This window comes from Scyliorhinus canicula, unplaced genomic scaffold (genome assembly GCF_902713615.1).
Source record: "Scyliorhinus canicula unplaced genomic scaffold, sScyCan1.1, whole genome shotgun sequence".
Classification (NCBI taxonomy): domain Eukaryota; kingdom Metazoa; phylum Chordata; class Chondrichthyes; order Carcharhiniformes; family Scyliorhinidae; genus Scyliorhinus; species Scyliorhinus canicula.
Window position 1 is genome coordinate 40,201 of NW_024055928.1, and position 17,164 is coordinate 57,364.

General features: G+C 50.2%; 1 protein-coding gene across 1 annotated transcript; it reads left to right on the forward strand.

Annotated features, from left to right (window-relative positions):
- Window positions 1–13,364: 13,364 nt before the first annotated feature.
- On the forward strand, window positions 13,365–14,369 carry LOC119961341 (zinc finger protein 229-like; the record flags this gene model as incomplete). Its single annotated transcript, XM_038788729.1, has 1 exon — window positions 13,365–14,369. A coding segment is annotated over one exon (1,005 nt), but the record flags the coding sequence as incomplete, so codon positions are not given.
- Between the last annotated feature and the right edge of the window lie 2,795 nt (window positions 14,370–17,164).

Sequence of the window (17,164 nt, forward strand, 5' to 3'; positions counted from 1 at the left end):
TGCTCCTCCAGATCGCATATCACACCTGCTGATACACAAGCGACTTCACACTGGGGAAAGACCGTAGACCTGGTCTATTTGTGGGAAAGGTTTCACAAATTCATCTGATCTTCGGACACACAGGCAAGCTCACACTGGAGAGAGGCCATTCACCTGTTCCATCTGTGGTAAAAAAAATTCATTCAGTCATCACTCCTCACTACACACTTCATACCAACTTAGGCTTACATTAATATTACAATGAAGTTACTTTGAAAAACCCCGAGCCGCCACATTCCAGAGCCTGTTCGGGTGCACAGATGAAGAATTCAGAAATGCAAAATTACCTAACAGCACATCTTTCAGGACTTGTGGGAGAAAACTGGAGCTCCCGGAGGAAATCCACGCAGATACGGGAGCACCTGCAGACTCCACACAGACAGTGCTGCAAGCGGGAATCAAACCTGGGACCCTGACATTGTGAAGCAACAGTGCTAACCACTGGGCTATCCTCCAGTTGCCGGGTAGATGTCAGTGTTCTAGCTGTACTAGAACAGCTTGGCTAGGAGTATGGTACAAGTCTTTAATACTATTGCCAGAATAACAGGCGGAATTCTCCCCCCCCCCCTCCCCCCACGCAGGGTGGGGGAATCGCGGGGGTGCCACGTGAGTCCCACCCCGGCACCCGCACATGATTCTCCCAGCCCCCCAAACCGGCGTGGCGCGATTTACGGCTGGCTGCTGGGAGAATCGCAGCTCGCCGTTTGTAATGAGCAAGCGGCGATTCTCCAGCCCGGTGGGGCCGAGCGGCAGGCCCAATATGACGGGTTCCCACTGGCGCTGTCCACACCTGTTTGCTGCCGGTGGGAACAGTTGGGGGGAGATGCAGCACCGGGGGTGGGCTCAAAAGGGGTCTGGCCCGCGATCGGTGCCCACCGATCGGCGGGCCGGCCCCTCTGAAGGAGGACCTCCTTTCCTCCCCCACCCCGCAAGATCAATCCAACATTTCTTGCGGGTCACCCGAGGGGAGGACGGCAACCACGCATGCGTGGGTTGGCACTGGCCAACCTGCGCATGCGCGGGTGACGGCTGCATAATTTTTGCGGCGCCGCTTTTACACTGCACCAATGACCGGCCTGTGTAAATGATGCGGCGGCGCTCCGAGCCCCCCGGGGGTGGGAGAATAGGGGGCGAGAAGCGGCCTCCGATGTCGGAGTGAAACACTCTGGTTTTCACTCCGCCGTTGGGACTTAGTTTCCCGATGGGAGAATCTCGCCCAATGTCTTTGCAGTATTCACTGCCTTCAGCCATTTATTGGTATCACGTGATGTGAATCAAATTGGCTGAAGACTGGCATCTGTGATGTTGGGGACCTCTGGAGGAGACCAAGCTGGGTCACCCACTCGACACTTCTGGTTGAAGATTATTGTGAATATTTCAGCCTTGTCTTTTGCACAAATGTGCTGAGCTCCTCCATAAGACCATAAGACCATAAGACATAGGAGTGTAAGTAAGGCCATTCGGCCCATCGAGTCCACTCCGCCATTCAATCATGGCTGATGGGCATTTCAACTCCACCTACCAGCATTCTCCCCGTAGTCCTTAATTCCTCGCGACATCAAGAATTTATCTATCTCTGCCTTGAAGCCATTTAGCGTCCCGGCCTCCACTGCACTCCGCGGCAATGAATTCCACAGGCCCACCACTCTCTGGCTGAAGAAATGTCTCCGCATTTCTGTTCTGAATTTACCCCCTCTAATTCTAAGGCTGTGCCCACGGGTCCTCGTCTCCTCGCCTAACGGAAACAGTTCCTTTGCGTCCACCCTTTCTAAGCCATGTATTATCTTGTAAGTTTCTATTAGATCTCCCCTTAACCTTCTAAACTCCAATGAATACAATCCCAGGATCCTCAGCCGTTCATCATATGTTAGACCCGCCATTCCAGGGATCATCCGTGTGAATCTCCGCTGGACACGCTCCAGTGCCAGTATGTCCTTCCTGAGATGTGGGGCCCAAAACTGGACACAGTACTCCAAATGGAGCCTAACCAGAGCCTTATAAAGGCTCAGTAGCACATCGCTGTTTTTATATTCCAACCCTCTTGAGATAAATGACAACATTGCATTCGCTTTCTTAATCACAGATTCAACCTGCATGTTTACCTTTAGGGAATCCTCGACTAGCACTCCCAGATCCCTTTGTACTTTGGCATTATGAATTTTCTCACCATTTAGAAAGTAGTCTATGCTTGGATTCTTTTTTCCAAAGTGCAAGACCTCACATTTTCTCACGTTAAATTGCATCAGCCATTTCCTGCACCACTCTCCCAAACTGTCTAGATCCTTCTGCAGCCTCCCCACTTCCTCAGCACTACCTGCCTGACCACCTAACTTCGTATCATCGGCAAACTTCGCTAGAATGCCCCCAGTCCCTTCATCCAGATCATTAACATATATGGTGAACAGCTGCGGCCCCAACACTGAACCCTGTGGGACACCGCTGGTCACCGGCTGCCATTCCGAAAAAGAACCTTTTATCCCAACTCTCTGCCTTCTGTCAGACAGCCAATCCTCAACCCATGCCAGTAGCTCACCTCGAACACCATGGGCCCTCACCTTACTCAGCAGCCTCCTGTGTGGCACCTTATCAAAGGCCTTTTGGAAATCCAGATAGACCACATCCACTGGGTTTCCCTGGTCTAACCTACTTGTCACCTCCTCAAAGAATTCTAACAGGTTCGTCAGGCACGACCTCCCCTTACTAAATCCATGTTGACTTGTTCTAATCCGACCCTGCTCTTCCAAGAATTTAGAAATCTCATCCTTAACGATTGATTCTAGAATTTTACCAACAAATTGCTAATTGGCCTATAATTTTCCATCTTTTGTCTTGATCCTTTCTTGAACAAGGGGGTTACAACAGCGATCTTCCAATCGTCCGGGACTTTCCCTGACTCCAGTGATTTTTGAAAGATCTCAACCAACGCTTCCGCTATTTCTTCAGCCACCTCCCTCAGAACTCTAGGGTGTAGCCCATCGGGGCCAGGAGATTTGTCAATTTTAAGACCTTTTAGCTTTTTTAGCACCATCTCTTTTGTAATGGCAACCATACTCAACTCAGCCCCCTGACCCTCTATAATTTTTGGGATATTACTCATGTCTTCCACTGTGAAGACAGACACAAGGTACTTATTAAGTTCTCCAGCCATTTCCTCGTCTCCCATCACTAGCCTTCCGGAATCAGTTTGAATTGGCCCAATGTCTACTTTAGCCTGTCGTTTGTTTCTTATGTATTGAAAGAAACTTTTACTATCATTTCTTATATTACTGGCTAGCCTGCCTTCATATTTGATCCTCTCCTTCCTTATTTGTCTCTTTGTTAACCTCTGTTTGTTTTTATAGCCTTCCCAATCTTCTGATTTCCCAGTGCTTTTGGCCACTTTAAAGGAGCTCTCTTTTTCTTTGATACATTTCCTGACCTCCTTTGTCAGCCATGGCTGTCTAATCCCTCCCCGGATAATCTTTCTTTTCTTGGGGATGAACCTCTGTACAGTGTCCTCAATTATGCATACAAACTCCTGCCATTTTTGCTCTGCTGTCTTCCCCACTAGGGTCTGCTTCCAGTCGATTTTCGCCAGTTCCTCTCTCATGCCCTCGTAATTACCTTTATTTAACTGTAACACCATTACATCCGATTTTGCCTTCTCTCTTTCAAACTGCAGACTGAACTCAACCATATTATGATCGCTGCTTCCTAAGTGTTCCCTTACTTTAGGATCTTTTATAAAGTCTGGTTCATTACATAGCACTAGGTCCAGAATAGCCTGCTCCCTTGTGGGCTCCATGACAAGCTGTTCCAAAAAGCCATCTTGTAAGCATTCCATGAATTCCTTTTCTTTGGATCCACTGGCTACGTTATTTACCCAATCCACCTGCAAATTGAAGTCCCCCATGATCACCGTGACCTTGCCTTTCTGACATGCCTTTTCTATTTCCCGGTACATGTTGCGCCCCTGGTCCTGACCACTGTTAGGAGGTCTGTACATAACTCCCATTATGGTTTTTTTGCCTTTGTGGTTCCTCAATTCTACCCACACAGACTCCACATCATCCGACCCTATGTCGTTTAGTGCCATAGATTTAATTTTGTTCTTAACTAACAAGGCAACCCCACCCCCTCGGCCCACCTCCCTGTCTTTTCGATAGGTTGTATATCCTTGGATGTTTAACTGCCAGTCCTGAACCCCCTGCAGCCATGTCTCTGTGATGCCTACCACATCATAATCATTCATGATGATCTGTGCCATTAGTTTGTCTACTTTGTTACAAATGCTACGAGCATTCAGGTAAAGTGCCTTAATGCTAACTTTCTTATCATTACAGATATTGGAAGTCCTAAGATGTCCAAAGTTATCCTTCCTTTTTGTTGAATTCCTAGTCTGCCTCAAGCTTAAATCCACCTGCCTACATGTTATCCTCCTGCGTATCTTGCCATTTAACTCCATGCTCCCTGTCGCTTTCACTTTCCCTTCCGCTCCATCATGGAGGATAGGGATATTGTGAAGCCTCCTCCTCCAGTGAGTTGTTTAATTTCACCACAATTCACGATTGGATATGGCAGGACTGCAGATCTTAGTTCTGATATGTTGGAAAGACCTTCTCCATTCACCTTTTTCCCTGATGAAGGAGTTGCGCTCTGAAAGATGGTGATTCGAAACTAAACTGTTGGACTTTAACCTGGTGTTGTAAGACTTCTTACTGTGCCCACCCCAGTACAATGCCGGCATCTTCACATCCTGTTCACATCCTGGGGCTGTTTAGCACAGGGCTAAATCGCTGGCTTTGAAAGCAGGCCAGCAGCATGGTTCGATTCCCGTACTAGCCTTCCTTTTTTTTTTATAAATGTTTTTATTCAGTTTTCGTATTTTATATTGAACAAATTACAAATTGTTAGGAGAGAGAAAAAAAAACAAACAAAAACAAACACGCAAAAATTAACATACATATTTACAGGTAAGCATCTTCGTAGTAGTAACTGCGCCCCCCCCCCCCCTCCCCCCCTCAACATGTTTATTTAGCTTGGTTTTGGGCCTTAGCTAGCCATCGAACCCCCGTAACGAACCTGTAGCCCCCCCCCCCCTCCCGCTACCTTCCCCCGACTATTCTTCCTCTTGTACATTGGCCACAAATAGGTCCCGGAACAGTTGCATGAATGGCTCCCACGTTCTGTGGAAGCCGTCGTCCGACCCTCGGATGGCAAATTTGATTTTCTCCATTTGGAGAGATTCCGAGAGGTCGGACAGCCAGTCCGCAGCTCTGGGCGGTGCTGCTGACCGCCAGCCAAACAGGATTCTACGGCGGGCGATCAGGGAGGCAAAGGCAAGGGCATCCGCCCTCCTCCCCAGGAATAGATCTGGCTGTTCTGAAACCCCGAAGACCGCCACTATCGGGCATGGCTCCACCCTCACTCCCACCACTTTGGACATTACCTCGAAGAAGGCTGTCCAGTACTCCACGAGTCTGGGGCAGGACCAGAACATGTGGGCGTGGTTGGCCGGGCCTCTTTGGCACCGTTCACATCTGTCTTCCACCTCCGGGAAGAACCTACTCATACGGGTTCTTGTTAAGTGGGCTCTATGTACCACTTTTAGTTGCGTCAGGCTGAGCCTTGCGCACGTGGAGGTGGAGTTGACCCTATGCAGTGCTTCGCTCCAGAGTCCCCACGTACTAGCCTTCCTGAACAGGCGCCAGAATGTGGCGACTCGGGGCTTTTCACAGTAACTTCATTTGTAGCCTACTCGTGACAATAAGCGATTTTCATTTCATTTTTCATTTCATTTCATTTCCTGATATGTCAGATAGATATTGTTCTGACAGTGCCACCTGGTGTAAATAATTTGATTGAATATCCAAAGATTGGATTGGATTTTGTTTATTGTCATGTGTACCAAGGTACAGTGAAAAGTATTTTTCTGCGAGCTGCTCAACAGATGATTAAGTACATGAAAAGAAAAGGAAGTAAAAGAAAATACATAATAGGGCAACACAAGGTACACAATGTAACTACATAAACACCGGCATCGGGTAAAACCTGGTAGGAGTTAATGTGGACATGCCGAATTTCCATAGTTTCGGGAGGAAGTATAGGCGCTGTTGTGATTTCTTGGTGGTAGCGTCTACGTGGGCAGACCAGGACAGATTTTTGGAGATGTGTACCCTAGGAATTTGGAACTGCTAACCATCTCCACCTCGGCCCGTTGATGCTGATAGGGGTGTGTACAGTACTTTGCTTCTTAATGTCAATGACCAGCTCTTTCGTTTTGCTGGCATTGAGGGAGAGATTGTTGCAGCTGCACCACTCCTCTAGACTCTCGATCTCCCTTCTGTACTCATCGTCATTTGAGATCCGGCCCACTATGGTCGTATCATCAGCAAGCACAGGGGTGAAGGGCCAAATTATTTCCATCGATAATGGAATGAACAGTCAATATCAGGGAATAGAGAGAAAAAGAGAGGGGAATAGAGAGAAAAAGAGAGGGAAAGCAATGATTCCGAGACAGAACCCAGTCCAAATAGAATCCGGGGAGCTGAAAACAAGGTTGGAAATGCTTAAAAATCTCTCCTTATTCCCAGAAATGAAATATAAGAGAGTACCGGGACGGAACGGTGGTGCAGTAGTTAGTACTGCTGCCTCATGGTTCCCAGATCCTGGGTTCAATCCCGGCCCCGGGTCACATTCTCCCAGTGTCTGCATGGGTCTTACCCCCACATCCCAAGAATATATAGGGCAGCAGGGTAGCATGGTGGTTAGCATAAATGCTTCACAGCTCCAGGGTCCCAGGTTCGATTCCCGGCTGGGTCACTGTCTGTGTGGAGTCTGCACGTCCTCCCCCTGTGTGCGTGGGTTTCCTCCGGGTGCTCCGGTTTCCTCCCACAGTCCAAAGATGTGCGGGTTAGGTGGATTGGCCATGCTAAATTGCCCGTAGTGTCCTAATAAAAGTAAGGTTAAGGGGGGGTTGTTGGGTTACAGGTATAGGGTGGATACGTGGGTTTGAGTAGGGTGATCATGGCTCGGCACAACATTGAGGGCCGAAGGGCCTGTTCTGTGCTGTACTGTTCTATATCTATATGTAGGTTAACTCGATTGGCCACGTTAAGTTGCCCTTTAATTGGAAAAATGTATATAGCGAGCACCTATTCACAAAAATGGGTGTGATTTTTTTTGAAAAGCAATTGATCTCAATTGGGTAACAAATTTATTTTCACTGCAGTGTCACGGTTCAATGGCGCTGTAATTACCCAGTATTCCCTTTGTATGTGCAAGTGCCCTATTCACTCCACAGGAGCCAACCGCGCAGGCGCAATGCTGGGCTGTATGTGGAGCATGCGCAGTGTCACTTTGCTGGGGCCCTGTGCGTGTGGGAGACGCTTTTCTGAACGGGTGAGAGTCGGTGGGCCGGAGGGAGGAATGGAGCCGGGAGTGGGGGTGGGGAGGGAACCGAGGCTTCATAAACACCCAGTGCAGGTCTCACAACCTCAATAGGAACTTGGAGGCCCCGGATTTGTAACACCCAGGCTTTTCCCCAGGGGCAGGCCCAGGTGGCCGGCCGCCACCTTGGATCAGTGGGGTGAAGCGCATGCGCCGTTATGTGACGCAATAGTGTGGGCGGGGCTTCAGGGTTCCGGTGACCCGGGGTGAGTTTCCTTTGCGACCTTTCTGTTCTCAGAGCTGGATTCAGGTGGACGCAGAGGCGACACTGATTCAGGTGGTGATGGACATCCTGGTGCATCCTCAGCCACCGAGAGTAATTATGCAACATGTCGAGGATTTGAAAGCGAGAAACATGCCCCAATTCGATGCATTTTTGTTATGAGGCATCGAGGTGTCGCTCAATTCTCAGCAACATTTGTCACTGAGCCACACAGTGGAATATCAGAGCAGGTGGACAAAAGCTTGTCTGCAAGGTAGGTTTTAAGGAGATTCTGAAAATAGGAAAGTGAAGGAGTGAGCAGGAGAGGTTTAAGGAAGAATTTCCACAGCTTGGCTCTCAGGCAACTGAAAAAACAGGCACCAGTAATAGTGATTAATATTGCAAATGCTAAGTACAGCATTGTGGCGCAGTGGGTTAGCCCTGCTGCCTCACCGCGCCGAGGTCCCAGGTTCGATCCTGGCTCTGGGTCACTGTCCGTGTAGAGTTTGCACATTCTCCCCGTTTTTGAATGGGTTTCGCCCCCACAACCCATCTTTGGTGGATTGGCCACGCTAAATTCCCCTTAATGGAAAAAATGAATTGGGTACTCTAAATTTATTTTTTAAAAAGCAAAAAATGTTGAGAATGCTCATGACCATAACATGTAAGATGTAGAGCAAAGTAGGCCATTCGGCCCATCGAGTCTGCCCTGCCATTCCATGAAATGGTGGCTGATCTGATATCCTCAATTCCACTTTCCCGTCTTATCCCCATAATTCCCTTGATTCCCTTCCTGATTAGTAATTGTCTATCTCAGTCTGAGTCCAGAATTAGATGAGAGCAAACATCTCGGTGGCTGGTTGAGATGACAGAGACAGGGAGACACAACCCTGGAGGAAAAGGTGCTTCTTAAAAGCGAAATTGTATAGGTCACTGAGCCACTGGATTAACTCAATATTACAGGGAGGTTGAATATGGGAGGTCATCTGAGGGTGTGTTAGGATAGTTGGTTCTAGAGGAAATAAGAGAATGGATTGGGTAGCACAAGTCGATAGCACTGTGGCTTCACAGCACCAGAGTCCGAGGTTCGATTCCCCGCTGGGTCACTGCCTGTGCGGAGTCTGCACGTTCTCCCCGTGTCTACGTGGGTTTCCTCCGGGTGCTCCCGTTTCCCCCTACTGTCCAAAGATGTGCATGTTAGGTGGTTTGGCCATGCTAAATTGCCCTTATTGTCCAAAAAGGTTAGGAGGGGTTATTGGGTTACGGGGATAGGGTAGAAATGAGGGCTTAGGTGGGTCAGTGCAGACTCGATGGGCTGAATGGCCTCCTTCTGCACTCTATGTTCATGTCGGCCAGACCAGGTAAGGACGGCAGATTTTCTTTTCAGTTCATTCTCGGGATGTGGGAGTCGCTGGCTGGGCCAGCATTCACTGCCCATCCCTAATTGCCCTTGAACTGAGGGCATGTCAGAGCATTTTAAGGGTCAACCAGCTGACTGTGGATCTGGAGTGACGTATAGGCCAGACCAGGTAAGGATAGAAGATTTCCTTCACTGAAGGACATGAGTGAACCAGATGGGTCATTATAACAATCAACAATTGGCTGAGCAAGCCACTCAGTTTAAGGGAAATTAGGGATGGGCAATAAATGTTGGCCCAGCCAGTGACTCCCACAAATCATAAAATAGAACCCTGGAGTGTCCAGTCAGTCAATCCGGGAGAGTTGGCATCCGGTCCAGGCTCGCAGCGCATGCCATCATGGTCATCAGCAGACTTCCAATGAATTAAAATTTTACCTTCTGCCTTGGTGAGATTCATGCATTGGTCTCTAAAATCATTAGAACAGTAAAAAAGATTTTTGGGTCTCTGAAAAAAATAGTTGGCCCCTCGAGCCTGCTCCTTACACACAAACTTGGAGTCGGCCCCTCGAGTTTGCCCCTTACACACAAACTTGGAGTCGGTACCTCGAGCCTGCTCCTTACACTCAAACTAGGAGTCGGCCCCTCGAGCCTGCTCCTTACACACAAACTAGGAGTCGGCCCCTCGAGCCTGCTCCTTACATACAAACTAGGAGCCGGCCCCTCGAGCCTGCTCCTTACAGACAAACTAGGAGTCGGCCCCTCGAGCCTGCTCCTTACATACAAACTAGGAGTCGGCCCCTCGAGCCTGCTCCTTACATACAAACTAGGTGTCGGCCCCTCGAGCCTCCTCCTTACATACAAACTAGGAGCCGGCCCCTCGAGTCTGCTCCTTACATACAAACTAGGAGTCGGCCCCTCGAATCTGCTCCTTACATACAAACTAGGAGCCGGCCCCTCGAGCCTGCTCCTTACACACAAACTAGGAGTCGGCCTCTCGAGCCTGCTCCTTACACACAAACTAGGAGTCGGTCCCTCGAGCCTGCTCCTTACACACAAACTAGGAGTCGGCCCCTCGAGCCTGCTCCTTACACACAGACTAGGAGTCGGCCCCTCGAGCCTGCTCCTTACACACAAACTAGGAGTCGGCCCCTCGAGCCTGCTCCTTACACACAAACTAGGAGTCGGTCCCTCGAGCCTGCTCCATCAATCAAAAATTTTAACCACAACTCCACATTCCTGCCGACCCCGATAACCTTTCACCCTCTTGCTTATCTAGAGTCTATCCATCACTGCCTTAAAAATATTCAAAGACGGGGCAGCACGGTGGTGCAGTGGTTAGCACTGCTGCCTGACTGCGCCGAGGTTCAAGGTTCGATTAAGGCTCTGGGTCTCTGTCTGTGTGGAGTTTGCACATTGTCCCTGTGGTTGTGTAGGTTTCGCCCCCCACAACCCAAAGATGCACAGAGTAGGCGGGTTGGTCACGCTAAATTGCCCCTTAATTATTAATAAATGAATTGGGCACTTCAAATTTATTTTTTAAAAAATATTTAAGGACTCTGCTTCCACTGCATTTTAAGGACGGAAGTTCCAAAGTCATAGAATCCCGACAGTGCAGAAGGAGCCCATTCGGCCCATCAGGTCTGCACCAACCCTCTGAAAGAGCACCCCACCCAGGCCCACCCCACCCATGCCCACTCCATCTTCATAACCCCACCCAACACCCACGTCCTTGGAGACGAAGGGGCAATTTAGAAAGGCCAAATCCACCTAACCTGGCCAATCCACCTACCCTGGCCAATCCACCTAACCCGGCCAATCCACCTAACCTGGCCAATCCACCTAACCCGGCCAATCCACCCAACCCGGCCAATCCACCTAACCTGGCCAATCCACCTAACCCGGCCAATCCACCTAACCCGGCCAATCCACCCAACCCGGCCAATCCATCTAACCTGGCTAATCCATCTAACCCGGCCAATCCACCTAACCCGGCCAATCCATCTAACCTGGCCAATCCACCTAACCTGGCCAATCCATCTAACCTGGCCAATCCACCTAACCCGGCCAATCCACCTAACCCGGCTAATCCATCTAACCCGGCCAATCCATCTAACCTGGCCAATCCATCTAACCTGGCCAATCCACCTAACCTGGCTAATCCACCTAACCTGGCTAATCCATCTAACCTGGCCAATCCATCTAACCTGGCCAATCCATCTAACCTGGCCAATCCACCTAACCTGGCCAATCCACCTACCCTGGCCAATCCACCTACCCTGGCCAATCCACCTAACCTGGCCAATCCACCTAACCTGGCCAATCCACCTAACCTGGCTAATCCACCTAACCCGGCCAATCCACCTAACCCGGCCAATCCACCTACCCTGGCCAATCCACCTAACCTGGCCAATCCACCTACCCTGGCCAATCCACCTACCCTGGCCAATCCACCTAACCTGGCCAATCCACCTAACCTGGCTAATCCATCTAACCTGGCCGATCCACCTAACCCGGCCAATCCACCTAACCCGGCCAATCCACCTAACCTGGCCAATCCACCTAACCTGGCTAATCCACCTAACCCGGCCAATCCACCTAACCTGGCTAATCCATCTAACCTGGCCGATCCACCTAACCCGGCCAATCCACCTAACCCGGCCAATCCACCTAACCTGCACATCTTTGAACTCTGTGAGGAATCCGGAGCACCCGGAGGAAACTCACACAGACACAGGGAGAACGTGCAAACTCCACACAGTCACCCAGGGCCGGAATTGAACCTGGGTCCCTGGTGCTGTGAGGCAGCAGTGCTAACCACGGTGCCACCTCCTGTCTTACAACCCTCAAGAGAAAAAAATACCTTCATCTCCATCTGAAATGGGTGACCCCTTATTTTGCAACAGTGACGCCTTGTTCTAGATTCTCCCACAAGAGGAAACATCCTCTCCACATCCACCCTGTCAAGACCCCTCAGGACCTTATATCGTTCAATCCAGGTTTTACCCAAAACTTTAAATCTGTGTCCCGACTGTACGATCAGTGAATGGAAACAGAGTTTCTCTGTCCACCTGATGGAAATCTGGCATAATCTTGTGTCCCTGAATCAAATCCCCCATCAGCCTCCTTTGCTGGAACCATTCTGGTAAATCTCCTCTGCACCTTCTCCAAGAACCTTCACATTTTTCCTGAAGAGTGGTGACCAGAGCTTTATAAAGATTCATAGAATAGAATTGGAGCCATAGAATTCCTACAGTGCAGAAGGAGGCCATTCAGCCCATCAAATCTGCAGTGATTCTCTGCAAGGGCACACTGTCTAGGCCCACACCCCTACCCTGTCCCTGTAACCCCATAGCCCCACCAAACCCGCACATCCCTGGACACTAAGGGGCAATTTATCAAGGCCAATCCACCTAACTTTCCCTTCTTTGGACTGTTAGAGGAAACGTGAGCACCGGGTGGAAACCCACGCAGACATGGGGAGAAAGTGCAAACTCCACACACACAGTCACCAAGGCCGAAATTGAACCCGGGTCCCTGGCACTGTGAGGCAGCAGTGCTAATAGTCGTGCCACCAGAAGCATAGTTTTGGTATCAATATTACTGTTTATGAATAGAAGCAAATTACTGCGGATGGTGGAATCTGAAGCCAAAGAGAAAATGCTGGAACATCTCAGCAGGTCTGGCAGCATCTGTAGGGAGAGAAAAGAACTAACAAAGGACCATCTGGACTCAACATGAGATCTTTTCTCTCCCTACAGATGCTGCCAGACGTGCTGAGATGTTCCAGCATTATCTCTTCGGTTATTGTTTATGAAGCTCAAGATCGAATTTGCTTTGCCATCTATTCTCTTTAATATGACTTGTAGATGTACAAAATCTCTCTTCGCCTCTTTCTCTCTTCTCCCAAAGAAGCCAGTTGGGTTTTTATAACAATCCAGCAGTTTTCATGGTCACTTTTTCCCAGTGCCGGCCCCACAAATGACCAGATTCATTCAGCTCAATTTCACAACCTGCCTTTGTGTTTTTGTGGGTTCTCCCTCACTCCCTCTTTTCTGTTTTCAATCAGTTTCACAGGGTGTTCGAAGGGGAGGCTTCAAAGTCCGGAAACTCAAACCAAGCATCACATCAGGATCTGACAGAGTCCTCAATTTATCATATCCTGAATATCAGCGAATTTTGAACATGGAAGGAGAAAGCATCGTTCAAAGTGGGGAGAAACCGTACACGTCATCAGGCCCCATGAGACAGAAATGCAGCCGCACTGAGGAGAAACCGTGGAAATGTGCGGACTGTGGGAAAGGATTCACTTCCCCATCCAAGCTGGAAACTCATCGACGCAGTCACACTGGGGAGAGACCATTCACCTGCTCCACCTGTGGGAAGGGATTCGCTCAGTCATCCGCCCTGCTCGGTCACCAGCGAGTTCACACTGGTGAGAGACCGTTCACCTGCTCCACGTGTGGGAAGGGATTCGCTAAGTCATCCAACCTGCTGAGTCACCAGCGAGTTCACACTGGGGAGAGACCGTTCACCTGCTCCACGTGTGGGAAGGGATTCACTGAGTCATCCACATTGCGGAAACACCAGCGAATTCACACTGGGGAGAGACCGTTCACCTGCATCGAGTGTGGGAAGGGATTCACTCGGGCATTCACACTGCTGAAACACCAGCGTGTTCACACTGGGGAGAGACCATTCACCTGCTCCACGTGTGGGAAGGGATTCACTCAGTCATTCAACCTGCTGAGTCACCAGCGAGTTCACACTGGGGAGAGACCGTTCACATGCTCTACGTGTGGGAAGGGATTCACTCAGTCATCCAACCTGCTGAGTCACCAGCGAGTTCACACTGGGGAGAGGCCATTCACCTGCTCCATGTGTGGGAAGGGATTCACTGAGTCATCCACACTGCGGAAACACCAGCGTGTTCACACTGGGGAGAGACCATTCACCTGCACCGAGTGTGGGAAGGGATTCACTCTGTCATCCCACCTGCTGAGACACCAATGGGTTCACACAGGGGAGAGACCGTTCACCTGCTCCACGTGTGGGAAGGGATTCACTTTGTCATCCCACCTGCTGAGACACCAACGGGTTCACACAGGGGAGAGACCGTTTCAATGTCCAGACTGTGGGAAGAGCTATAAAAGTTCTGGGGAATTGATGTGCCATCAACGTATTCACACTGACGAGAGACCGTTCAGGTGCTCTCAGTGTGGGACTGGGTTCAGACAATCATCTTACCTCACTGTACATCAGCGAATTCACACTGGGGAGAGGCCATTCACCTGCCCCAAGTGTGGGAAGGGATTCACCACTTCATCCCACCTGCTGAAACACCAACGAGGCCACAAGTAACCACAGTGATTGGATTTTGCTGTTCCTCACATTCAGGACTGAACCGTGTTCATTTGGGTCTCTTTCTGCTGATGACAAGCTCCGGCCCATTTACAGGGGCTAATATTCTGGCTGAAAGTTAAATAAATTAGAATTATGTTAAATACGCAGTGTTGAAACTTTTTAATATCTCTGACACAAGTTATTTCCTTTTGAAGTACTCTCACTCTCCCCTGTCTCTTCCATCCTCACCTCCAACAAGAAGTGTGAGGAGCTTGTGGAGCTTCTTTGTGACTGAGATTGAGTCAATCCGATCAGCTGCCTCTGCTGTTTCCCTCCCTTCCACGAGCCCACCGGACCAAACTGTCTCTAAATTTCATCCTTTTGACTTCTGGTGGCGGCCATGGAGTCGGAGGTCGCGCATTTGGGAGCACCCGCTCGTGACGGACATTTTGAACCTATTCTCCCGATTTTTTTCGGAATTCTATTAGAAACATCGGTGGAGAGTGAGACAGTGAGGAGAAATCCCCCACCAGTATGTGGAGCCGTGGACCAGAAACGGTCGTCCAAGAAGAATTAGTTGAGCAGCGAAGCTGACTGTAGAACCTGCAGCACGGGAAAGCATGGCAGAGGCGCAGGATCCCGGTTTGGTGGCACAGTGGTCAATGTTACTGCGGGTGGAGTTCATTCAGGAGAGCTTCACCAAGCAAATGAAGGCAACCTAATTAAGGCAAGGATTGATTGGATGGAACAGGGGCTGGAAGGCCATGGAGCGGCGATCCAGAAGGTGGCCGAGCACGAGGACCATTTAACCGCTTTGGAGGGGCTGATGAGGGACCACCAGAAAAAGTTGCAGGAGGAGCTGGAGAACAGGTCCCAGAGACAGAACCTGAGGATTGTCGGCCTCCTGGAGGGCAGTGAAGGGTCGGACGCAAGGGCATGTGTGACAAATATGCTGGAAAAACTGATGGGAGATGGGGCGTTTTCTCAACCCTTGGAAGTAGATAGAGCGCTTGCAAGAAGCCGCGAGTGATATGAACCTCCGAGGGTGATCATTTAGAATGGTTGGGGGGGGGGGGGGGGGGACCTTCCGTTATTTGAGAATCCAGGTGGCACGGGAATGGGAGACATTACATAAGTTAAATTTGACCCGGCTAGTAGAGCGCATGAAGGAGGACTTTAGAAGGTGGGACATGCTCCCGCTGTCACTGGCGGGGAGGGTACACACCGTGAAAATGACGGTCCTCCCGGGATTTCTGTTTTTTTTCCAGTGCCTCCCCATCTTTATTCCAAAGGCCTTTTTAAAACCGGTAAACAAGGTGAGTTTGGGTTTTGTGTGGGCGGGTAAAACCCCGCGAGTGAAGAAAGTGTTGCTGGAGCGTAGTCGAGGGGAGGGTTGTCTGGCACTGCCGAACGTTAGCAACTATTACTGGGTGGCAAATAAAACCATGATTAGGTAGTTGGAGGGGGGGGGGGGGGGAAGGGGGGGGGGGGGGGTCGGTCTGGGAGCGGGTCGAGGTGGCATTGTGTAAGGACACAAGTCTGGGAGCATTGATAATGGCACCTCTGCCATTCTCACCAGCCCGGGTACTCCACAAGCCCGGTGGTGGTGGCAGCCCTGAGAGTCTGGGGATAGTGGAGGAAGCGCATGAGTGGAGGGAGCATCGGTCTGGCCCCCAATTTGTATCAACCACCAGTTTGTACGGGAAGGCTGGATGGGGGGTTTCGGAGGTGGCAGGGAGCAGGGATCGAGAGGATGGGAGATTTATTCATAGATGGGAGCTACCCCTGTCTGAAAGATTTAGAGGAGAAATTTGAATTGCCAGCAGGAAACGGATTCAGGGATCTGCAGGTATGGGATTTTTTGCGAAGGCAGGTTTCGACCTTTCCACTCCCACCGCCACGGGGATACAGGACAGGATAGTTTCCAGAACAGGGGTGGGAGAGGGAAAGGTATCGGATATCTACAAAGAACTCATGGAGTTGGGGGAAACTCAGATAGAGGAGCTAAAGGGTAAACGGGAAGAGGAGCTCTGGGGAGGGATAGAGGCAGGTCTGTGGTTTTGAGCAGAGTCAATACGCCCTCATCATGTGCCAGGCTCAGCCTGATGCAATTTCAGGTCATTCACCAGGCACAATTTGTTTTTCAAATTTATAGAGTACAACATTTATTTTTTCCAATTAAGGGGCAATTTAGTGTGGCCAATCCACCTATCCTGCACATCTTTGTGTTGTGGGGCCGAAACCCACGGAAACACAGAGAGAATGTGCAAACTCCACACGGACAGTTACCCAGAGCTGGGATCGAACCTGGGACCTCAGCGCCGTGAGGCAGCAATTCTAACCAGTGTGCCACCGTGCTGCCCCGTTCACTGCACACATGACGGTGGCCCGGGTGAGCAGGTGGTTTGGGGTAGAGGACATGTCTGCGGGGGTGGGGCAGCAAATCATGGCCATATGTTCTGGGCCTGCCTTAAGCTTGGGGGATTCTGGCAGGGTTTTACAGATGTCATGTCCATGGCCCTAAAAACATGGGTGGTGCTGAGCCCAGAGGTGCCGGATTTTGGAGTGTCGGGAGTCCAGGGGGCGAGAGAGGCTGATGTCCTGGCCTTTGCCTCCCTGGTAGCCCGGAGACGGATATTGCTAGCGTGGAGGGACTCGAAGCCCCCGGAATCAGAGAGCTGGGTTAGCGAAGTGGCTGGATTTCTCAGACTTGAAAAATCAAGTTTGCCCTCAGAGGGTCAACGCTCGGTTTCATCAGGAGGTGGCAGCCGTTTGTCGACTTCTTTAGAGAAAAG